Source organism: Agelaius tricolor, unplaced genomic scaffold (assembly GCF_023055355.1).
Source record: "Agelaius tricolor isolate 1412-34295 unplaced genomic scaffold, bAgeTri1.0.p SCAF_11, whole genome shotgun sequence".
In the NCBI taxonomy this organism is placed as follows: Eukaryota; Metazoa; Chordata; class Aves; order Passeriformes; family Icteridae; genus Agelaius; species Agelaius tricolor.
In genome coordinates this window covers 23,427,282-23,451,745 of record NW_027269271.1, presented here as the reverse complement: position 1 = coordinate 23,451,745, position 24,464 = coordinate 23,427,282, and the positions used below count along the sequence as shown (strand labels likewise).

The window sequence follows — 24,464 nt, the reverse complement described above, 5'->3', positions numbered from 1 at the left end:
TCTAAACCAGAGAGGGGCAGAGGAGCCATTCCCAATGATCTCCATCCCTGGTTCCCAGTGTTGTCAAGCAGCCCCACCACAGTCCAGCAGAGAAAGCCCAGAGCAGGAACGGGCTGTTGTTTGTGCAGGTGTTCCTGTTTTGCACTGTTCCACCCTGCTCCTGTGGCTCAGGGACTCCTTGGGGGACACCCTGTGGCTCACAGTTGCTCAAGTGCCCTCTGCAGTTTTTTTTGGGGACAGCTTGTTCCTGGGAATCAGAAATGGCACCAACTCAGCAGCTGAGGCTGACTTTGCTTTGGGCTCTGAGGACATGGTGACTGTTTGTTGTCCTTGGCATGGTGGTGCCATCTGGCCCTGCTTGGACAGCAGGGCTGTGATCCTGCACTGCCTGGAACTCCAGCTCCTGCTGGTGAGATCTTGGGCTGGGCTGGGGCGGCAGCGCTGGCAGCTGGTGCCAGCCTGTGGCAGATGGGACAGCTTCAGTCACCCCTGTGAGCTGTGCTGGACAGGGACACACACAGGTGTTGGGATTGCTGTGAGACCAAGGGAGGGAGGGCATGGAGGTGGCTTCAGCTGTGATACAGGACCCCAAGGCAGGAATTTCACAGCCACTGGATGTCTGTAGGGCTCCCTGCTCCCCTGGAAGGATTTTAGACCTGTACCAGTAACAGTAGGAAGGGAATGCTGATAGGTTCCTTCTAATAGGTATATATTATTATTATTATTATTATTATTATTATTATTATTATTATTATTATTATTATTATTATTATTATTATTGATGTTTATATTGTTGGTATTTTATTTTTATTTTGTTATTTGTTTATTTGTTATTATTGATTTTTTTTTTTTTTTTATTCCCATCAAAAGATGGGAGGGGAAAATTGGACAAGAGTGCAGAAGAAAGGAAACTAAACCATGTAAATGTAGTGAATTTGTTTCTTTTCCTCCTGGGGAGCAAAAGTACAGAGGGGTGCTGGCACTCAGCCCACCTGTGCCCTCCTCTCCAGCTTTCCCCTGGTGGAGTTCCCTTCTGCAGGAACACAGGGAAGGTAGTGCTCCCTGCAGGAATCCCAGGAGAGCTGGGATCCTGGTTAGGACCACTTTAACTGAGGCACAGGGACCTCCAGCTGCAATTCCCCTGGGCAGGTGCCCATCTGTGCATGCCAAAGGTGCTGTGGGTGCCTCTCCCTCCTTGTCCCAGAACTCCAGTGTGAGGAGCCAGAGAATTCACAGTGCCCTGTTTGCTTACCCTCCACCCTGCTGAAATGCCTGTGGTTTGATTCCTTTGCTTTGTAATAAACTGTGCCCACCACAGCGTATATTCTTTTAAATAACATTTTAAAATATTTTCTGGTAAATTAAAGTGATGACATGTTTGTAGGGCTCATTGTTAATTTCATTTCCTTTGGCTCAGCCAGCCAGATAAAATGCAATGTTATTAATCTTTGTTTAAAAGAAGATCCTTTGCCGAACAGTAATAAATGATCTTGATAGATTTGTCAGGAAAATGAATGATAATCATTTGCAGACAGACACAAGCCTAGTATGGAAGATTAATAAGAAAATATGTATTGGCATCATTAATAACATCTGCTGCCAATGCACTTGGATATTGGTTACAGCCTGAGAGCAATGTGTTCTTGTTAGGACACCACAACTCATCCCCTGCTGCCACAACCAGCCTGCACAGAGCTCCTGTTCAGCTGGAGTTACATTTTTTGATTGATTTGGTTTTAGTTTTATTTCTTTTTTTAGCTAATTACATTGTTTTCCTAGAAAACACAAGCAAAGGTCAAGATGTTTTGAGACAACTTTGCTTTATTTCAATCAAACCTCTCAGACTTCCCCTCCCCAATCATTCTTTTCCCTTTTGTTTCACTTCAGTGCTTCAAAGTAGTAGTGAAGTCAGAAGAGCTTACCCATGAAATGTGCTCCTGACTTGTCCCACATGCTATCCCATTCATCCCCTGCATCCCAGCTGTGACCAGTGCTGAGTTTTGGTCCCCCCTCATGGAGAAGCTGAGCCCCACAATCATTCCCAGCAAGCAGTGCCTCCAGGGAAGGGCTGTGCTGCTCTGTCACCTGATGGATGCTCCCAGCTTAGACAGGAAGGTGAGAGCAACCAGAGCCACGCCAGTCCTGACCCAGCTCAGCCAAAATACGCCCAGAGGAAGATGTTGGTGGCCATCAGGAGAATGGCACTGATGTCACACACAATCTTCCACTGGGGCTTCTCCTCGATGCTGGTGAGCCTGTGCTCCAGGGCTGCTCTCTCCTCCGGGGACAGCGTGGGCGTGGGGTTGGTGGGCAGACCACAGAACCACATGTACACCATTTTCCACCAGGGACGTTTGGCTGCTGCAAGAAAGAGACCAAAACCTGCCTGTTGGAATCTGCTGGGACTCTTCCTTCCCTTCTCCCAGTTTTTTGGAGGTGCCTTGGCCAGTCTGGAGTGGGGCTTGAGAGGGACCTTGTGTGGGAGATGCAAGGGGATGGAAAGAAGGGAAAAGGAAAACGAAAATGAAAAAGGAAAAGGGGAAAAGGAGGAGGAGAAGGAGAAGAAAGAAAAGGGAAAAGGAAAAGAGGAGAAGGAGAAGGACAAGGAGAAGGAGAAGGAGAAGAAAGAAAGGAAAAAGGGAAAGGGAAAGGGAAAGGAAAAGGAAAAGGAAAAGGAAAAGGAAAAGGAAAAGGAAAAGGAAAAGGAAAAGGAAAAGGAAAAGGAAAAGGAAAAGGAAAACTTCTCTCTAGACCATGTACAGCACAGCCTGATTGCAGTGAGTTGATTGCACCACTCACTCATTAGTTAATTACCAAACCTCTTCCCCCTCCTCCCCACCCCACATTCTGCTTTTTAAAATTCCTGACAGCATGATGGTCCATTTAGAGATATCCCAGCTTGTTTATTACACATGGCATGCCAGGTGAAGTGTGTGTTTTAATTTTCAGTCCTCTGCTGTGTGTATTTCACTTGCTGTTCTTTCCAAATATAACCTTTTTTGAAATACAGGATGTTATAGGGCCTTGAAAAAAGGTGTTACCCAGAAAAAAAAACCCTCATTAAACTGTCAACTGCTGTGTTTCACATTTCCTTCCTCATTTCTGCTAATTACCAAAATACCAAGGAATTTGTTTATAAAAACGTGGGCTAGTAAAGTAAAGTGAACTAGGAATTGATAAGAAATAAGAAGTAAGGCTGAATAACTGCATTCAACTTAAACCCAGATTTACTCTATTGGGGAAGAAAAAAATCAAAGGATTTGTTTGGATGTTCACTTCCATTTAGCTTGGCTGTGATTGGTTCCAGTGTCCTTTGGACTGACCAGCAAATGGCAGAAGCGAAGAAATATTGTTTGTGTCTTTATTCTTAGGTTCCTGCTCTGTAACCTTCAAAAGTTAAGCTCAAAACCAGAAAGTTGCATTTTTAATAGATTTGCAGAGTAAAGCTCTGTCCACTCTGAAAATAACTAGCCTATGCAGCAACTCCTGCTACTGTTCTGTCCCCTGACAACTCCTTAATTTCACTTTGCTCTGCTTTCCTTCCTATTAAATACCTCTGGTAGGACACAGAGCTATTTAAGGTCTGAGTTTTAACCATGGCTTGCATCCTAAGGGAAGATGCAAAGATCCTGTTGGCATCATGGAAATGAGAAAAGTGAGGCCTGTGGGTTCATTGTAGGGCATCCACAAAGTGCACATCTGCTCCCAGGGTCTCCTGGTCCTCTCAGACTGTGCTGCTATTTTGGAGCTCTTTTTTTCAGGTATCTCAGCTCTTCTGAGCCATTCAGAGGGATGTGACATTGAGGTGTGTTGGGAGGACCAAGAACCCCAACACTTGCATTTGTCACATCCTTAAAATTGCAAATGCAAGCCCCAGAGAATGGACCAGGTGGCCCCTCATGAATTTGGGGATGTTTATGGGGTTCTGGCTGTGCACTCCCAGGCACCTGAGTGTGTTTGTGCACAGACAGAGCCCTACCTGCCTCCTCCTTGCCATCTGAAGCTGCAGCTTCCACCAGGTCCTTGTCATTCTGTTCCAGGTCAGTCTGTGCTGCTTCACTGTTTGCCAGGATTATGGCAGGTGCTTTTTTGTGCCTGGTCCACCACATGAGGCCATCCAGCTGCAAAGTGGAACAGAGAGAAAGTGCTCACTGCCTGCCTGTCCCAGTGTGGCCACCCAGACATCTCCCTCCTTGGGGGACACAGGTCCAAGGCTGTCGCAGACATCTTTTTGTGAAAATCTTTTCTTAGGATTTTTTCTCTTCTGAGAAGCTGAGAGGCCTCAGAAACTGAATGTAAACAATGGTTATCTGCTGCTGTGGAACGCAACAGGTGGATCTGGGACTGGTCTCCTGTGGATGTTCACATTTACTGACCAGTCACAGCAGAGCTGGCTCTCTCTCTGTCTGAGCTAAAGATCTTTGCTATTCATTCTTTTCTATTCTATTCTTAACTAGCTTCTGAAGAAACCTTTTCTTCTATTTATTTTTAGTATAGCTATGATGTAATATATATATATATATATCATGAAATAATAAATCAAGCCTTCTGAACATAGAGTCAACATTCTCATCTCTTGCCTCATCCCTGTGAACACTGTCACACAAGGTGATGCTGAGGCCTCTTGGGGGTGATCTCCCAATTTCCCTCCCTTCCTTCCCTGGGTAAGAAGGCTGGCACCATCCAGCCAGAGTTGAAAAGCTGAGAAAAAATGTGAAATAATCTTGTTTCTCTCCTTCCATTTTTTAAAAGAACTTGTTCCATCCCTGTCTCTGAGGATTAACCCTTTAGCAGACATTGGAAAAGCAGGTTCCTATTTGCAAGGCCCATGTGACTGATCTCAAACAATGATGGTCTGCTTGCAGAATGGCAGCCCTCCAACAGGGAAAGGTAATAAAGCCAAATAAATAAAAGTAAATCAAAGAAGAAGCCAAGACACCCTCTCTGGATACAGTCAGTCCCAGACAGCTGTTGTGCCCTCAGAAGATTTTTTTTTTAAATTCCAGAATTCTCTGATGGGCCAATACAAGACCTTGCCTGTCTCTGCAGAAAGCCAGAAAGGATGATCAGTCTGCTTTACAAATGCCCAAGTTCTGAAACTCTTATCCCAGAGCAAGCCTGAAAATCTCCCTGGAGCACAGGGAGTGCACAGGAGCCATCGATCCTGCAAACCTCAGTGGCCCTTTGGCAGCTCTGGGGGGGCCACACATCCCAGGGCTCAGAGATCTGGGGTTAAGCCAGGCCTGGGGCTGGCCTTGGCATGCCCAGGATCTCTCTGGCTCTTCCTGACCCTGTCCTGGCTCATCCATCCCTCCCAAAGGCAGCTCCAGCCTGGCAGGGGGCACAGGGGACAGGGCAGGGCAGGCACAGTCACACACAGGCCCCAGGAGCAGCTGCCTCCCTGCTCTGCCTGTGTGTGGAAATGAACCTCCCCAATGGGTCACTCACAAAGTAACACAAGTCCAATTTCTGAATTTTGCACACACCAATCCAGGCAGAAGCTTTCAGCTGACACAGAATGTTGCATAATTTCCAGAAGATTTATAGCTTTATTTAAATCATTTTCAACCAAGATGAGCATTGGGCAGGGCTAATCTTTCTTGTCATGAAGTGGTAAATTGCTTTGATTTGATGATCCTCATCTTTCTCAGGCATGCTTTTTTTTTTTTTTTTTTTTTTTTTTTTTTTAATCATTTAGGAAATGTCACTGGAACATAGTAAAGTTTTAGGGTTCTAAAGGATTTCCAAAACTTTTTTCCTTTTCTCTCCACACATGAGGGAGCCTCATGGCATCACCCCACTGACCCACCCAGGAGCTGGTGCCTCTGCCATGGCCAATAAAGCAAACCAGCATCCTAGAGAGCTCCTGGTGACACCACAGCACCCTGCAGCAGTGAGCTGGGGTGGGTTTGGGCTGAATGCACCCCTTGAGATCCCCTCTGTGCTCTGTGGGGCACAGCAGCAGCTCTGTGGGGCTGGCTGGGCTTGCCTGGCACAGCCTCCCAAGGGATGGGCAGGGGAGGCAGGTGGTGGCAGTGCCTGGAGAAAGCAGGACAATGCTTCACTCTGAATTGCCCACAGGGAGCTGTGCCAGCTTTACTGACTGGGACCTTGGAAGTGCTGCCTGAGGCCACCCTGTCCAAGGGCAGGGGAGCAGGAGGGAGCCTTGTGCTGGGTCCTGGGGAGCCCTGTGGCTCTGCCCCCCTCTGCAGAGTCACCCTGGGCACTGCTGGGGGAGCCCTGTGTCCCCCCTCCATTTGCTCCTGCCAGCACCCACAGAGCTGAGCATGGCTCAGTGCCACCAAGGGATGCTGGGGATCTCCAGCTGCAGCACCCACAGAGCTGAGCATGGCTCAGTGCCACCAAGGGATGCTGGGGATCTCCAGCTGCAGCACCCACAGAGCTCTCAGAGCCACCAAGGGATGCTGGGGATCTCCAGCTGCAGCACCCACAGAGCTCTCAGAGCCACCAAGGGATGCTGGGGATCTCCAGCTGCAGCACCCACAGAGCTCTCAGAGCTCTCAGTGCCACCAAGGGATGCTGGGGAGCTCCAGCTGCAGCACCTCAGGGCTCTCAGGGTGGGCTCAGAGCAGCCCAGGGGGGCTTGGTGCTCCTCTTGGTGCTCCTCTTGGTGCTCCTCTTGGTGCTCCTCCTTGGTGCTCCTCCTTGGTGCTCCTCCTAAGCTGTGCACCAAGAGGAGCCAATAGAGCCGTGCCCCAGGACACAGGGAGAGCATCCCAGTCCCAGAGCACAGCAGGTGGAATTGCCAATCCATCAGCCTGTCTGGGTGAGCCCTGAGCCCTGGGGAGCTGGTGCAGCACTCGGTGCTTTGTGGGCTGCTCCCCTCCCTTTTCTCCCTCACAGTCTCCTTGGGCAAGGGAGTTTGCAAGAACTCAGCAAAGTTTTCCTTTTGTTGTTTGTAAACTAGAATAAATCCTTCTGTTCCAAAATGCCATCTGGCACCTGACAGTTGTGTTTCAGCTTCACAGTCTCAAATTTAATTGTAAGCTCTTTTGCAGGGCTTTCAAGGACGGCGTGACACAATATGGACTACCTACAATGAAGACATATGAACTCTGGAGCATACCAAACAAATTCCTTGCATACTTGTTTTCCAGCACAGCATCAATCACCACAGGGATGGGAGAGTGTCCAAAACAGCAGGAGAAAATGCTACAGCTTGCAGTTCTCAGATTGTAATTCATTTAAAGCCAGGAACATTAGCTGTACCACTCTAACATCAGATACAAATCTCTTTTCTCCTTTTGCCCATTTACTATCTCAAAAGCATTGAGATTCAATATTTAAAGTTGTCCAGTGTAGATCCTCAGCTGGTGCAAAGTGACATAACTGTGCTCAACAGCTGTTCCTGGTCTTTGAAGGCAATGGAGCTGTGGTGATTTACATCTGCTGAGGTATGATCTATCACTGTATTTCCTAGCTTTGTCTTTGCTGCCTTGTTTTTCTACTCTTTTTGCTTGACAAAACAAATGACACAATTCCTAGCTCTTGTGCCGTGCCTTTCATCATTCCATCCCCAAGCACTGCAGTCAAGGATGAGCAGAACCAGCCCCATGTGAGCCTTAGGGGAGAAACACCCGAGGCTCAGGAAGGGAACTGATGGACCAGGAAGCTCCAGAGCTCCACAGGGCCTTGTGCAGGATACCCAGCACAGCATCCCCCTCCCAGCACTGCCTCAGGGACACTCAGGCCCTTCACCACAGCTTTGCCCATTGCATGCCAAGTCAATAATGGCCAAACACAAAGGCCAGGTGCCACTCTCTACCCAGACAGGCAGAGCCTGGCACATCCACCCTGATCTCCACCTCCTGCCCTTCCTTCCCCAAACACTTCTGTCCCTGAGCCAGCACAGCCACACACTCACTGGACATGAGGGGGAAAACCCTGAGAAACCATGTCACCAGAAGTGATGGTGACCCACACCCAAACCCACACCTCTGCTCATGTCCAGGGCAAAATCTGGGGTGAATCTGACCCAGGAAAATGAAAAATTTTGGTCTCAGTGCTACCCACCCAGATTCCTGCCAGACAGGCAGAAACCCAGCAGTGTGGTCTCCTAGTTCAGCTAAACCCCACACCTTCCTTTGGCTGTTCTCTGAGGAACAAGGGCAGACCTTTCCTGTTGAAACTGAGGGTAAATAGTAGAAACTGAATGCAATCAGACAAATAGGAATGGGGACAGGCTCTCCCATTCCTACTGAGCTGTGGAAAGAGGGAATGAGCTACTGCTTAGTGGCACAAATTTCCTGGCAGTCCATCCCATTTTCCTGGTGGTGGGAAGATACTGAGGGGCAGGGGGCACATGGGGTGGTCATCACAAATACCAGATGATGGATCTGGGTTTCTGTGTCCAGCCTTTCACTGCCACAGCCTGTATCATTAATTCTCATTCATTTTCTACAACAGAATCTCTTACACAGGGGGCAAGCACTGAGCTCAGCACTATTTGGGGTCCATGGCATACCAAAAGGCTATCCTGAACATCTCTATTGAGAGCATTTAGCCCAAAAAGCCCAGCTGATGTTAGCTCCTGGCCAGTGCTGCCCTTCAGCAAGCTCTCCTCCCTCCCTGGCCACCTCCCACCCTTTGTTCCTCTGGGATAACTGCACACAGCTGCTGCAGACAGAATCCTGCCCTCCCTGACCATGCCCCTGGCTCTTTGAAGGATGTGTTAAATAAGGTCACTTACATCCAGCACCTATAAGCTCACACGTTTCAGTAGAAATACCACTGAAAATCTCCCCTGGGGAATCTAAGATTGGAACCTCTCTTTCTCTAATTCTTTTATAGTGGGGTCCATGCTGAAAAGCCCCTCCTGGAAGATGCTTGAAATGTTTTCCTACCTCTGAGGTCAGACTAAAAAGCCTGGAGGTGCTGGGGCCAGTTTCTCCATCTCCTGAACTGCTGGTTTGCTGCTCACTGTTCACCAGTGCTGTGTTAATGCATCTTATCTTGCTGTTGCTGTGGGCAGGGAGCTCTGCACATGTTTAGCTATCACAGGTCAGATGATAAGTGGGAACTCATTAAACCACAGTAATTAATTGCTGGCAACCATCTGGCCACCCCTGAGCAGTCATGAACAACGTAAGCAGCAGAACTAATGGTGCCTCCTTGCCAGTATTTCTCTCTCCCATGTGGATCCTCTGATAGCTAATAAAAGCTGAGAGTTTATCTCCAAGCAGACACAAAGCCAGCCTCTCTCCCCCCTCCCCTCCCCTATCTGAGCACCTGCTTTCATGTAATCTTCAGGAGCAGGGTCTCTTTGACACCTATAACATTCCATCAAACATCCATGGCGCTGGTTAATGCTTTACAAGTTATGAGGAAGCAACAGATTGATGCCATCACAGCATTTTCTCTCTCATGCAGTTAGGCAGGAAAAAATAGGTCTTTTTAATCTATCCAGTAACCTTTGCTGAGAGGTAGGTGGTAGTTTTGTTATATTGGCAGCTGCTTTAAAACTTGGGACTGGGAAGAGTTGCTTGAAGGTTTTATTATATAAAACCTCCCAACTCTGCACCATTTTAATGTGCTAAGTAAAAGAAAGTTGTGCTTCCCTCAAAGTTATTAAATTTAATTGAGATCACATTGGGACAAAATGTTATTTTCCTAAATGCCCATGTTGCAAAAGATATTAATCTTGTTTGCCTGCAAGATTGATGCTGGCTCTGCTGAAGCAGGCTAGATGCTACAATTAGATATATTTAATTCCTCCTCAGCAGTGCTCTGTAATGTGATTTCATCTCCTTCCCCTTCTTCTTTTCTTCCTCTAGCAGTTATGATGGGCTGTGGTGTCTGCCCAGCTCTGGGCACAGCATGGGAACTCACACTCAATTTGAAGCACTCATGCTCAGCAGCATTAACACTCTGTGATCTGGGGGACAGGGAGAGCTGAGCAGCAAGGGCTTCTTGGCAGCACATGCATCACACACCATTTCCTGGCCATGCAGGAGCAGGGAAGGGCAGATCCCGGGGAATTTGGGTATCCAAACAGGGCTCTGGGGAAAGGGCATGGCTGCAGTCACTCACCTTTTCTTCAGGGATGGGTGGGGTGCAGAGGCTGACCAGGAGGATGGCAATGGAAGTGAGGACAAAGAGGATGAGGGCAAAGTAGAGGTAGTGCACGTCCTTCAGCACAGCTGGCCTCCTGTCCTCCTCCCCACAGGACGGGGCACTGTAACTGAACTCCAGGATCATCCGAACCACACCAGCAACAAAGCCAACCATGAGGCCCCAGAAAGCACCCTGAGAAAAGGCAAACGCAGAGAAAAGGTCACTGCAAGTTTCCTCTGGTTGTGATTTTCCCTCCCCTCTCCCTCTTTCCCCAGACATTTTACACTGAGGTGCATCAAAGGAGAATTTTTTCAGGTGAAAACCCTCATTTTCTCTCGTTGCCCTTGAGCATGGAGCACACAGAGCACAAACAATGCGAGAATCTCCTCCTAACGACACTCCTCCAATGAGCCTTTGACACATCATCCCTAAATGGCAGAACAACTTCCCTTTCATGCTTTCAAATGGGACTGCCAAAAAGTCCCACTTGCAGTGACTTAGAAGCAAACCCACACCCACTGGAGCCTGGGCTAAGATCCACTAATGCATGCCAGGAGAGGCTGCCTGATTGTCACTCTTGAGCTGGACTGAGTTTAACCAGTCTCAAAGGCTAAGTGCTGAGGGAAGAGATATCTCTTTATTTTATCAAATTAAACACATGTATCAATTGGTTGTTGGCACTTCACTTACAGGCTCATTAACCCTCTTGCAGAAGATTGCCAGGATAAAGAGGGCTGCAATTGGTGGGCTCAGATAGCTGCCTATGGACTGAATGTAGTCAAAGAGCTTCCCACTGTTGGCCGACTGAACCATTGGGATCCAGAGAATGCTGACAACCACAAGGATGAGGGTGAAGACTCTGAAAGAGAAGGATAAAATTGTATTAACCCTGTAGGTGGATTTGCAGCAAAACACGCTCCCAGTTGTTCTTGGAATTTTCTAAGAAAAAATCCACAGATCGCTATCAAGAATCTTTCCTTGTGTACACAGGAAAAGAGAAAATTGTTCTCCCGATGTGAGCCTGCTGTGACGTGGTCTTCAATGACCTTGTTCTTGGTCATGACAGGAAGAGGGAGCTGGTAGCTTGTGGAAGCAATCTTTCTGCCAGCTTTCCAAGCAGGTAATGTGCTCAGTCCCTTGCCTTTGCCAAATTCCAACTCGTTTCCTACTTATTAAAATTGTGTTTGGGGTCTCGGGTGAATATTGAAACCTTCCTCTGCCTTTGCACTGTGTGCCACAGAGGTTTGCCCATAGTGCTGAGCAAGAGGGACTCATCCTCTGCCCACTCTGCCATGGTGAAGTGTGAGTTTGCCTTCAGCCTTCAGCTATGGCTCAGCAAAGTTTAGACCTTAATGCTCATGACTGGAGAGCAAAACCTCCACACTGAATGCAGCCTGAATTCCCCTGTCTGGAGGAGAACTTTATATGCCCCTGATAGAACACAGCACCAAAGCTCATCTGCAAAGGACACTACAACTTATCACAGAGACAGAAAGCTGGGAGACTCAGCTCTGCACTTTACCCTGAAGAAAAAAGAAAAAAAAATAAAAGTAATTGCAACATATCACTCCTGTCTGATGCAAAAATAACATTTTTATAGACCTCTGGTGACAATGACTCAAGAGCACTTTTGGCTTTTCTAAAAGTTACGTTTAAAGCAGTTTTTATAATAAGTTTAGAGAGAAGAGAGGCAATTATCTGCTTAGCTCAGTGGAACACTCAGAGTTTCTCCTTGACCAGGCCTATCCAAGATGAAGCTGGAAAACACAACGCTCTTTCCCAGGCTGTCCTCCTGCTCTGTATTGCAGGCACCAGATTTTTCTCCGTGAGCCCAGCCTGGAGGATGCAAAAGCTGCTATCAGAAGAGATGGTGAGAGGAACAAGACATAAATAAATGCAAGGACCTGCCCACAATCATCAGCTCCTGCTCGGAGGCCTGCCTGCGGACCCGCTGCCAGATGTCCAGCACGAAGAGGGTGCTGCTGCTGTTGAAAACAGAGGTGAGGGAGCTCATCAGGGCTGCCATCATCACGGCAATCATCAAACCCCGGAGCCCTGCAGGAGACAACACAGAAGGGGAATCAGGGCTGGGCCTCCAAGCACTGTTTTTTCCATCCTGCTCTCTGGTAAGATTTCCACATCCTTTGGATGGGTAAGGGCAGCCTGATCCCCCCACCCCGTGCAGAGCCTGGCCCAAGCCCAGCCCCACGAGGGTGTTCCTCACCATCAGGCATGAGTTCAATGACCAGTTTGGGGTAGGCAATGTTGGAACAACCCACAGCAGCTCCACAGATCCTCTTGCAGACCTCTGGGTCCACACAGGCCACTTCATCTGGGGAACACAGGGAAACAACAGGGAGTCAGTGCAAACCCCACTGCCCATCAAGGGAACAAATCCTGGTGCCTTGTGCAGTTTCATATAAATTCAGAGGTGGAATACAGCTACAATGAGTGGAGCTGGAAAATGCTTTATATCATATAATAGAGGTGAAACTTTGAGATGACATTTTGAAATTCTGTTCAGGATACAGCTGAATCTCTCCTGGGTGTTGCATAACTGTAATCCTTGATGATTTGTCACTTGTGGGAACTGGACTGTTTCCATGAACCTGTCAGCTGGGTTCCCAGGGATGCTGGAGGCTCACTTACTGCTGTTTAGGAAATCTGGGAAATAAGCTCTTTCCTCTGGGAGTGGTCCTTCTAACCAAGTTATTCTTCCTGGAAAGAGGAAGGCTCTGGAGAAACCAGCAGTGAGAGCTCCTTGGGATATAAGGGAGGCTCGTTTAGCCTAATCCACCAGGACCTAAATGAGTTTGTGTGGGAGATTGCTAAAACTCTCCAAGATACTGAATGGATGTAATCCATAGGATCTGAAGGACAACCTCAGTGCTCCATGAATTTAATTTCACTGACTCCCTCCAGATAGATGAATGCAGTGTCCACAGCATGGAGTTATATGGCCCCAATAGCAAAGTATGTCCCTTATGGCTACTCCTGGGGATTTCTGCCACTGTGGGAGCACTGGAGATGGAGGGAGGGCTTGGGAACACCATGGTGCAACAGGAACCTCTATGAACATGCCTTCAGGACAGCAGTTTCTGAGCTGCACAAGTGCTGTGTGGGAGTAGTGGTCACAGCAGGATGGAGCCCCGTGTCAAGGAAGATGGGAAGGCTTACCTGGGAAAAGAGCTCTGCTGATCATTCCTGGCATGACAAGGAAAAACACAGGGAAGAGTTTCAGATATCCTGCAAACACTGATCCACCTTTGGCATGGGAGAGGTTCTTGGCAGAGAGAGACCTCTGGACCATCACCTGCAAACAGTGCAGAAAGGGAGCAGAGAATGAAAGAGCAGCACAGCAGAGAGAGCAGGATCCATTCCCTCTGTCTCTCCTTCTCAGGGATGACTTTCAGCCCACAGGATCCCAGGGTGTTTTGCATGCCAAGGACAACTTTCCCACCTCACTGACTGCAGCCTGCTGCCACCACTCAGAGCTCAGTCCACAGGCTACAGGAGAGGGCAGCGTGGAAATTTCCTTTACAGGAATAATTTCACCCTTGACTGAAATGAAGCCACCTTGAGGGCTGGAGACAGCAGCTGTGTGGCAGCAAGAGACACAGGATGAAGCAGACTGTGGGTGTTTTGGTAAAAAGCTCAGTGGTGGGGTTTCATAATTGTCCCATCTGAAAGTACAGAAGCACAGAAGTGTCTCGAGAAACACACTCAGCTTTCCCTGTTTGTAGCTTGAAAAGGAATAAGGGACATGAGACATCTGGGAATATGAATGAAGGAATATTGTCTGGAGGTCCACTCAAGGTCACGGCACAGCCAGCTCCAGATTCACATTTTTATATCCTCGCCATGATAACTGCATGAAGACTCCCAGTACTCACCAGCCCACAGTGGGATAAAGATGGATGAAAACAACCTGTTCTCACTGCACTAAGAAGTGCATAAAATTAGCAGCTTGCTGAGAAGGTGGAAGGAGTGAGACATTCTGGTCTAGACCAGTAAAAAAAGTAGCAGCTCCTGCACACTGAGGCACAGTGATTTTTCAGCTTACAGATCCACAGACTGAGGAGTGGACTAAAAATAACACTGTGGTGGTTTGTCTGCTGAGGGAAAGGTCTTATTTACCTGGTCAGTGCACCAGCACCAAAGAGCCACCACTGTGAGACCAAATACAAGGCCAGGCCAGGGAAGGTCTCCTGTGATGGGATCCCTGAACAAATGAAAGGCATCCGCACGTGGGAGGTGACAGTCTGTGTTTGGGACTGTGATCTTTGGTATTGCTGTGCTGTATTTCTCCTTAAGTCCTTCATACCAGCCAACTTTTTCAAATCCTGTAAAGAAAATGCCAGTGATTTAAGGGCTGTTGCATCATGCAAAGTTATTATCTAATCTGAGTCTCGTGATTACTTTTCTTTTATCTTCTTCTTATCTCCTTTACTTTTCATTCCACCCTTGCTTTTTGCAGTCAAAGTTTCTACAGAAGTCAGCTGGATTTTGCCCAGAGTCCTTGTGGTTTAAACAATACATTCTGGAAGAGGATCAATGCAGGAAAGCCTCCATGATCCTAATCCCTGCAATGTCATCAGCATCTAGTTTTTACTTATACACCCTCCAAAAGCTAGAGCAGGAAAGTATAACATGAAAAAAAGATATACCTAGTTTAGATCTTTCCGTTTGCCAAGAAGGCTTAAAACAAAGACTGATGGTGGTCATTTCCTTGTTGCTGTTTATTTTTTTATAACTCTCAGTTGCACCCATATGAACTCCCAAAGTCAACAGTGGAAATCAGCAGGGCTACTCTGAATTGATATGGGCTTAATGAGAGCTAAATTTGGCTCTGAGAATGCGATGTTCCAAAGTTCTTTGGCAACTCCAGTGAGGTGAAGATATCCAGAGCCTCACCTCCATACAGTTAGCAAGGATGAAGACAGTACGATGGCTTGGAGAATGAGACTCGTGCTGGCACCACTTCTGTGAGCAGATCAAACTCATTTCTGCACCACACATGAAAGGGCAAGGCACCTGCTAAGGTCTAGTGGCCTTGGGAGCACTGAAGTGCCACTGCAGGTTCCCCTTACCTATGAACATGAGGACCAAAGCTCCCAGCACCATGATCAGGGTCTGCAGCACGTCTGTGTAAATCACAGCAGTCAAACCCCCTGCCAGGAGAAGCAGAGACAGCAGTCAGTGTGTCACCATGCACAGGTGACACAGGGAAACAGGCACCTCACCTGGAATAAAAGCTTTCTTTAGCCCCAGCCCTGGCATTTCAGGACAGACCCACTGGGAGAAGCTGGCGCTGAGCTGCTCCTCTGGAGCCCACAGCTGTCACAAGCCCTCCCATGAGGAACAGTGTGGAAGGTTTTCCATGTTCATGGGAGAACTCAGAGGCAGCTCAGCATCTTAACAGCTAAAGTTGCTAATTTTGCAGGAAGGGAACAAAATAGCAAATATGGGCAGTGGTAACTTCCTGCACAGAGGGAGCCCAGAGCCTTGTGCGGTGTTAGAAAATCCTCTAAAAACAGTGATGCTTCCCCTGTACCTCCTTCCCATGGACCAAGAGGGGAAGAGTCAAAGATCTCCAACAGCTGAGAGTAACAAGGCAGGTACTACCAGCAACTGGGGCAATGTCTCCCTCAGACCAGAACCTGAACACTCTTTCCCCTCTGTAGGAAATGGGAAACTTATATCCTAAGTTCCAGTTTATGATGTGTTCTTCAAAACCAGCTATTTACCAGCTATGGTGTAGACAGCAGTCACTGCTAGCAGGACCACAGTGGACAAGTAGAGGTTCCAGCCCAAAGCAGTTTGGATGAACAATGCTCCAGCAAAAATGTCTGTCTGGAATAAAAAAACCAAGGGCAGTCTGGCGTTAGCAGTGCTTCGTGCAAGGGAAATCTAATAAAGCAGCCTGCAGCCCTCTGCGGCTGGAAGCACTGACAGGGGAGGACACCACCAAGGTGAACTGGAAGAGGAGGAGAAGAGCTGTTGGGACTCTTGGCTCTGAACCTTGTTTTGCTGTAAGGAAAAACTTTCCTCCAGGTCAGAGTTTTCAGGATTTGGGAGAGCAGCAGGGTGAAAATGAAGGTGCTACGCCAAGGGACTAAAAAGAAATCAAAAGAAAGATCATCTTGAGGCATAGAATCCTGGCTGGCACTGAGAAGGACTGGTGTAAGCTGTCACTTCTTTTGGTGACTGAGAACACATCCCTGGATAGCAGAGCCCATGTGTCCACAGGCAGACACAGGAGGGAAGGAGGGGGAGATAGCAGAGACCTTTTCTTCCCAGGGCTGCCTCTAGAGTGGCCTCATGGTCCAGAGACACTTCCTCTTGAAAGACTCCTAAAGAGTCACTGATGTCTTGTACCATGATTGGTTTATCTGAGAAGGTCAACAGGTGGTTTTTCTGTTCATGCAGTTCAGCACATTAGAGTGACTCCAGAAAAACAGGTTATACCTGCTGAGGACCTCACTAGAAATACAGAAAGTCCCATCCGTTGTGTTTTGTTTGGACCTTCTGGCAGAGTGACACCAGAAACCGGGTGAAACCTGGAATTACACAGATAACATCATTCCAAATTGCAGAAGGTGATATGGGAGATGTTTATGTTGGGAAGGTAAGGTAGAAGGACACCTGTGAGTCTGATATGGGGTGAGATACAGGTGAAGACCCTTGCCAAGGGAGGCAGAAGGGATGGGGCAAGAATTCCATTTGCTATATCTGAAATGAGCACCCTAAAAGCAAAGAGCCCTGACCTCTGTGGGCCTGAGGCATGGCAGGCACAGCCAGCACTCCACAGGAATCCTTTCCCCTTCTGGGGTTTGGCTTCCCAGCAGGAAACACCACCACCTCTGTAGCCGTGCAGGATCAGCCCTCTGACAACACTGTTTATTGAGATCTCTGTTTTCTTTGCAAGCCAAGAAGACTCTGCAGTGCCCTGGTTGTTGACCTACGTTTGGGCAGCAAGCACAGGGAGAAAAATCCTTCTTGTAACCAAGTGCCTGCTGTCCAGCCAGCCGCTAAATGAGCTCTCCACAAACAATAGCTGTGCTTAATAGAAAGCACCTGTCATGGCCATAAAGTGCCCCAGCCACATCCATCAGCCACGCGTGAATTGGCTGCGCAGAGGAGAAACCAGTGGGATGAAACAGCACTGATGGGGGCCAGGGTCCTGCTCTGAAAAGCACTGGCAAATGCTGCTCTGCTGAAGGTCACTCTGAAAGACAGCTCTGTTTCATACCTTGTCTGCGTGGCTGTGCTCACTCTGGGCTGCTGCAGGAGAGAGCTGCTATTTATCCCTCACAGGTAAAGAGGCTTTAAGTGCCTTTTCGCAAGGCCTCGCTCACTCTGTCACCCAGGGCTGTGCTCTGGTCCCACAGAGCAAAGCTGGAGGCAGTGGTGACAGCAGTGGGTGACATGACCAAGAGCTGCCCATCAGAGGGGGAAATCTATCCCACACTCCCAGCCTGGAGCTCCTCTCAATGCCCCTCCCAGGAGCTGAGGCATAATGAGCCTGGGAGAAGGACCTTGAAGCCACATGAGTGTTTTATCTCCAGTCAGTGTCTCCCAAGGCAATTTGACATCTGAATTTTTCAGAAGGGTCTAGTGAAAGCTGGCTTGTACTGACCTTGGGATAATCAGCTGGAGACAAAGGACTGACATCTTCAGTCCCTGTAATGGACTCTCAAACACACTCCTCTCCCTCCAAGGGCACAGGTAGTTCTTAGTAAATATCTGAGCACAATTTTGTTTCTTTGTGAATGGCATTTAAAAGGGGGAAATACCCAATATACCCAGTACACTGGGATTTGGTTACCAGCAGGGTACAATGCTACAAGCAATTCAGAAAAGATGCTGCATTTTGTCTTAAGCCAGAACCTACCTCCCTTTTCACTGTACCCTTTTTGTGCAACACAAGTGAGAAAGAGAGAGGAACAACCATAAAATACCTAATGCTGAAATCTCAACTACAAGAACAACAGCAGGTTTATGATAGTTTAAGAGAATTTCATCTCTACAAGATGCAGCCAGCCAGATTTTCACATGGGGTAATGCAGCCCTTCCTCTATCTCTGATGCCTAAGGTTTGATGTGATAGAAGAGGAAAAGCAGGCAGACAGCCCACGGTACTTACACTGTTTAGCAATTAGTTGCACATCCCTGTAAAGTTCTCAGTGTGCATTGCTGTTTAATGAGGGCTCTGTCTCTCTCTTAGGAAAGGTCTCCATGATCAATACAGAGGCAAGGGCAGCACACTAACACACTGCAGCTGCTCCTGGGAGTGGAGCTGCTCCTTTGAGCAGCCCTGCCTTGCACCCGGATGCGCTCTCCCTGCCCTAGACACGAGGGGGGTGTTCAGATGGACACATACCGATATCCTGGTGAATATGTAGAGAATCAGGGACAGCACAGACGTGTAGATTTGCAGCCTCTGCCCTCCAAACCTCTTCTTCAGGTACTCAGGCAGGGTGACAACTCCTGCTGCGATGTAAACTGGCACGAAGATCCAGCCCAGAGCCAGCAGTGGCCAGATGGCCTGTTAAGGAGACAGAGAATAAAGGCACAGGACTCAACACATGGGAACAGCTCTGCCCCCTGTTCTGGCAGTAGCCATCCTAAGAAAGCAGAAAGGTACAGTGCCATGTGATGTATTTGAGCGTCACTGTCATATTTTCTGAAAAATCCCTTCACCAGGATTTCTTCTCCTGGGAAGCTGAGAAGCCTCAGAGAAAAATGAAAACAATCATTATCTGATTGCTTCTCCTGTGATTTGCTGCTTTTGGAATTTCCTTTGGAATGTGGTTTGGACATTGTTTACCAACCACATTGGTTTCATGTGAATTGTCTTAACCTAATGACCAATCACTGTCAAGCTGTGTTGGACTCTGAGGAGAGAGTCACGAGTTTTTCATTATTATCTTCTAGCCTTCTGTCTGTTTCTTTTCTCTATTCTTTAGTATAGTATTCTTTAATATAATATAATATCATAAAATAATAAATTATAAAATAATTTATATTATAATTTATATATTTAAATTATAAAATAATAAATTAGCCTTCTGAGAACATGGAGTCCGATTCATCTTTCCTCCCCATGATGGGGATCCCCAAAAATACCACATTTGAGAAGCAGACTGAGTTTTTCTCCCTGCTCAGAAGATGAGCCAGCAGCTGGAGGAATTATTACAATTCAGCCAAAAGCTTTTGAAGATCTCCTCCTAAGGCCTGTATTTCTCTCTGTCATGGGTGTCCCCTTCCTCTTCCTTCCCCTGGTCTTTTGAGCAAGGTGGTGTATTCTGTTGCTCTGGTTCTCTGAAAGATGATGGTGTATTTGGTGGCCTTTAAAACCACTGATGCTGTGGCAGTGAAGAGTTAAGTGATTCAGAGCAGGATGGGAGCATCTGTTTGTTGCTCGATTAGCAAGTGATGAGGCTGAGGCAGCAGACTGTCCCTGCGGAGCATAAAAATAAGCAACAGCAAGATTCTGCTGGGATGTTCTCCTTGCAGGCTGGTGCAGATGTGCTTCTGTCACTGGTAGATAAAGAGGCACTTTAGTTGCTTTGTCACAGGTGAAGAGTCTTTTGGAAAGTGTAAAGGCATTCCTCATGTATTTCTTCTCTAATTCCCAGCAAAAGCCCAAACAGGAGAACTTGAAGGTACATGAAAGCCATGGGATCATCAAACCCCACCTCCTGGTGGTATCCAGCCATTATCTTTCATCCTTACATTTATTTTGATCAATTATTTAAGTTTTCAGAAAAAAACCTGATCCCTGTGAGCAGAGATTGTGACTGATTGAGAGCAGCCATGGCTCCTGCAGTGGCAGAGACTGGCTGTGGTGAAAGATGCTCCTATGATCCCTCCAGCTGAATGATGTCCCATGGCACAGGGAGGCAGTAATGGCATATGTAAGTTCTCTTTCCAATCTGAAATAAATCAGTCTGAACTCATGAAGTTAGATTTGCCCTGAAACACAATCTTGTCTTCATGAGCTTCTAAAGTGACTTGAATAAATTTCCTTTGAGAACAACAATATTATGTCCTACGTGCACCAGGCTGAACAGTCTCTGTTTTCTTCACAAAGGATTTAAAGGTGACTTAAAAGGTCTAGAAAAAAACATTGCAGTGAATACATACAGCAGGAGAGAGCTTTTGGTGAGCCCTGCCTGTGCTTGGCACTGCTAACACTCTCTGCTGAGGTAGGCAAGGGATTCAGTTAGATGAGTGATGCTTCTTGTGAGGCTGGCACTAATCTCACTCCTCATCAGCTGAGAAATTTCATTAGCACCACACACCAAGGGCCTGGTTTTCATGCTCTTGTGTGTGCTGTCAGTGGCAATTTTCCAGGCCACTTCAACAGGGCACAATGAGTCCTGCCTTCACACCCAGATGTTCACCCCAGAGGTGCCACCTTTTGGCAGCTGCCAGGTGAAGAGAGTGTTGCTGATTTTCATGGATTTACAGTGAATACAGGAGCACATGCTGCATCTTTTTGCTTTTTTTTTTTTTCCCAGCTCCTTGCACCCAGAATCCTGTGATTATCCAAGTACCTTTGCAGCATCCATTACCTTTTATTTTAATCTTCACAGAATAAAGCTTAAAAATAAGGCTGTGCACCACTGGGAAGGCCAAAGAGCTAATAATCCCGGTGAATTCCACTTAAACTAAAATAAAGATCTCATGTTTCCGAGGCTGTCGGAATGTCTGCCGGCTTCTCTCCTGAGAGCTGAGCACTTGTTGCTGCTGGTACCGTTAAACACCTGATTTTGGAGGGAAACCCCCAGTCCCTGTGTAAACAGTGACATCTCTGTTGGCAGCAGAGCTGGCACTCACATTCCACTCAAAGCCCCCGACGGCGATGCCCCCGGCTGCCGCCGTGCCCGCCAGGCCGATGAAGGAACCGCTGCCCACGTCGGTCGACATCAGGGAGGCTCCAATCTGGAACACAGGGCGCAGGGATGGAACTGAGACACCCACCTGGAGGGACTTCTCTATCAACCCAAGCATTTCCTCCCCCCATAGAGTCTCTTTCCCCAGGGTGTCATCTCCCTGTGGTTAGGCAGATGGGTGCTGACGCAGAGTTGGGTTTTCCTTCAGCTCTCCTCACCTCACCTACATTTTGGTATGGTAAAGCACATCCCTGCTCCCTTCCACTGCCCCCACTCCGGTGCAAAGCTTAATCTCACAATCAGGGCTCACTTTGCCAGTGGTTCTGAGAAGCACACCTGTTACAGGGGCACAGCAGAGGGAGGGCAGCCTGGTGACACCACAGATTTCTCAGTGTCCATGAAATGGGGTGGATTTCTCCATTCCCTTGTTAGGCAGCCAGAAAGGTGCCATCTCTGACCCTGCTGACCCTTGCTCTGCCTCCACATGTCTTGCAATTCAATATCAGGTCTTAGCTGAGGCCTTGTAATGCACAGCTGAAACCTGTCACTCTGATAAAAACAATAATAAAATACAGATAAGCCAGTCATGTACTCAAGGTGAAGGCCACGAGGACCCGAGCCTGCCGGAGAGCTGCAGAGGTGGAATCAGCTCTGACAAACAAATCTGAGAAGTGAACAGCATTAGAGGTTGCTCTAAACTTAAGAGTTCAGAAGAGCTGAATGTACCAAACACCCTCTTCAGCCACCTGTAGTTGGAGCCAAAAGCAGTGACAATGTTTTGGGATTTGTTTGGGAGATTTTTTAAATAGAAAAAAAAAAAACCCAGATATCTTGTTTAGAAGAACAAGATTGAGGAAAAAATATGCAACTTTAGTATCTTTTACTTTTCCCCCTCCTAATTAGACAAAACCATCAAGCTAAGCTTTTGCATTAAATGTCACTTGGCTGAGGCAGAAGTTTAAAGAACTTTTAAGAAATGACAGATTTTAGAGAGGTGTATGTGTCTCTGGTGGAAGAGGCTGAAAATCTAGCCTAGTGAATTTATGGGCAATGCACAGCCAAAGGAAAAAAAAGAAAAACCTGTTTTGGTTGAGAAGTGCATTCCGTTACTCACGACTCACTGAAGAGATATATGGTTCTAGAGTCTGGCATTGGCTGAGAAGAATCTTTATTCCTGTGGCATTTTTATTTCTTTCCAACTCTAAATTATCTTTATATGTACCTTTCACTCCCAAGAAAAGGCGCCTTCAATAGATTATTTTTTCCTTCATAGTGAAGATTTATACTTCAGTGGTTTGAAGTTTATATCCTGTACATTGTTAGTCAATAAACTCAACTCTGCTCTAAATAGCAAGGGCTCAAAGTCCTGGGATTAGGGATTATTTTTGATTTAGTGCTTAAATGCTCTTTACTGGATAACACATTCCTAGATTACCTAATGCTCTTTTGACTTGGGAACATCAGTGGAGAGTTCAAGCCAAGAAGTTTCCAACCCAGGTAGGCAGCCAGCATTCCCCAACTTTCATCAGTGGGAACATTTTTATTGCTGACTTTAAGCAGAGAGACTGAGATTTGGAAAACCCTGAAGGTGCTGAGCTACCCTTTTGGCCTGGCAGCTCCATGCTGCAGCCCACTGGCAAAGATGAGTGGGATGATTCCTTATGGATCCTTCATCTGTGCCCTTCATCTCAAGACTACAGTCAGAACATGTAAAGGCTGGGTCTCCTCACCAGACCTGCTCTCACACCTGGAATTGCTTTCAAACCATGAGAAACAGAGGGAAGCATTTCACTCACAGGCCACCAAGACATGGATCTTCCAGCCAGGAAATATCCTCCAACAGTGCCCCGGCTCGCTCGTACTGATGACTGGAAGCACAGGAAAAAGAACAAGAAAAAATGTTTTTCTCCATTCACCCTCCTTGAGTCAGACCAAGCCTGGAGAATCCTCAGTGTCTGGCCTCAGCACCAGCTCCAAAATAGTTTTATGTATCTGTTAGGTATGCCAGGCTTCACACACTGCTTCTGCCCCTTTTTGTGCAGGCTTCTGACAGTCGTGCTGTGGAAAGAAGCTGCTTGTACCTGTTTAATGACTTCTCCCTGAACGTAGCAACTGGGAGAGAAAAAACAGTTCAGCCAAGCAGAACACAGTAGGGGTCTGTGACAGAGGCCTTTGCCAAACAACACGAACAAATCATTAGCAACAATCTTTCCAAAGTTTTTAAGGTCCCATTTTAGTCTTCTCCAGCACAACCTTGGCTTTTCTTTTGCCTCCTGCCTGTCCACACCCAGATGTGAGACTGCTCTGAGCCGAGCATCATTCCCAGAACAACCTCCAGGGAGTGATCCCACAGTTGTCCCTGGCTGGGGTGGAAGTGAAGGCTCACAGAAGGATTCCTGCCACGCCCAAATTTGCTCCATAGGCACTGGGATAATTTGTGCAGAGGATGCCATTTGCAGGCAAACCCCTTTGTACCCAGGAGGAGTGCAGGGAGCATCAAAGCCTCTCTGGCTCTGGCAGACCCAAACCAGGCCCCTCAGGGACTCACCCATATCCCCACAGCGAGGATAAAGACGAAGTACAGAACCACCACGATGATGTCTGCCACTGCAAAGGCTGCTGCTGCCTTGTCCCCTGGCAGCCCAGGCAGCTCTGTGGTGGCTGTGCTCTGCTGGCTCATGGCTCTGAGCAAACTGATGGTTTGCTCCCTCACGATGGACTGAAATGCACGTTGGCCTTCATCGTTTCCCTTGTAATAATTAACAGGGTCAAGAATGTGTGAGTGGGGAGCAGAGGCCAGGCAGACTGTGACATTTTTCAGCAGGAGCTTGGTCTCCATGGATCATCAGAGAGGGCCACCACACAGCTCTGTGGTCTGAGGATTCCTCCCATTCCCCCTCATGTCCATTTACCAGCGGTCCTTTCTCCTGCCCATTTACCCATTGGTGACACCCACTGGGATGTAGGAAATGGTTCTGCTTTGAGGTCTGCCTGGACAAGGCTTGTGCCCCTCAGCCAGCTCTGGAATGGCTCTGCCAGCCCCAGTAGGACCCTTGTGTCCCAGGACATGGGCAGGAAGGAGGAGAGGGCTGGACCCTGTGACATATCCAACTGTGCACCCAGGTCCCCAGCAGGGACATTTCTCATCCTGGTTTGCAGACAAGGTGGGCACCCTCCTTGTCCAGCACGAGCCCCCTGAAACAGGGGAGGGGGTCACACCAAACCTCTCCTCCTTTGCAGGGGCAGCTTTGGGAGGATCATTAAAGGTTCTTACTGGGGCTGGCAGAGCCCTTCCAGAGTCTTCTCCAGGCAGACCCCAGACTCAAAGCAGAACCATCTCCCACATCCCCCAACCTCACCCTCTGTGGTCCCTCACCCCATGACATATCACATGGGACATTTTAAACTTAGGTGAGCTGTGCTTGATCTTGGTTTCAAGGGAGGCATCAAAACCTCTCTCTCTCTCACTTTGTTTTATTCCCCTCTCTCC

The 24,464-nt window shown here is 47.7% G+C and overlaps 1 protein-coding gene across 1 annotated transcript; it reads right to left on the bottom strand.

Moving 5' to 3' along the window:
* Positions 1 to 1,823: 1,823 nt before the first annotated feature.
* Positions 1,824 to 23,669, bottom strand: SLC5A9 (solute carrier family 5 member 9). Its single transcript, XM_071436684.1, has 14 exons — positions 23,523 to 23,669; positions 22,771 to 22,842; positions 20,919 to 21,023; positions 18,457 to 18,621; positions 15,822 to 15,927; positions 15,165 to 15,245; positions 14,212 to 14,417; positions 13,252 to 13,387; positions 12,299 to 12,406; positions 11,979 to 12,129; positions 10,765 to 10,933; positions 10,051 to 10,266; positions 3,980 to 4,121; positions 1,824 to 2,361 (listed from the first exon to the last, which is right to left on the bottom strand). Exons 1-14 carry the CDS (start codon positions 23,652 to 23,654, stop codon positions 2,153 to 2,155), a joined length of 1,998 nt encoding a protein of 665 aa, XP_071292785.1. The 5' UTR covers positions 23,655 to 23,669; the 3' UTR covers positions 1,824 to 2,152.
* Between the last annotated feature and the right edge of the window lie 795 nt (positions 23,670 to 24,464).

Coding starts and splice junctions, on each gene's coding strand:
- SLC5A9 (XM_071436684.1), bottom strand. CDS start 23,654: ATGAGCCAGCAGAGCACAGCCACCACAGAGCTGCCTGGGCTGCCAGGG. Junction 15,928..18,456: donor ACATATTCACCAGGATATCG/GTATGTGTCCAT, acceptor TTTTTATTCCAG/ACAGACATTTTTGCTGGAGC. Junction 15,246..15,821: donor TGCTGTCTACACCATAGCTG/GTAAATAGCTGG, acceptor TTCTCCTGGCAG/GGGGTTTGACTGCTGTGATT.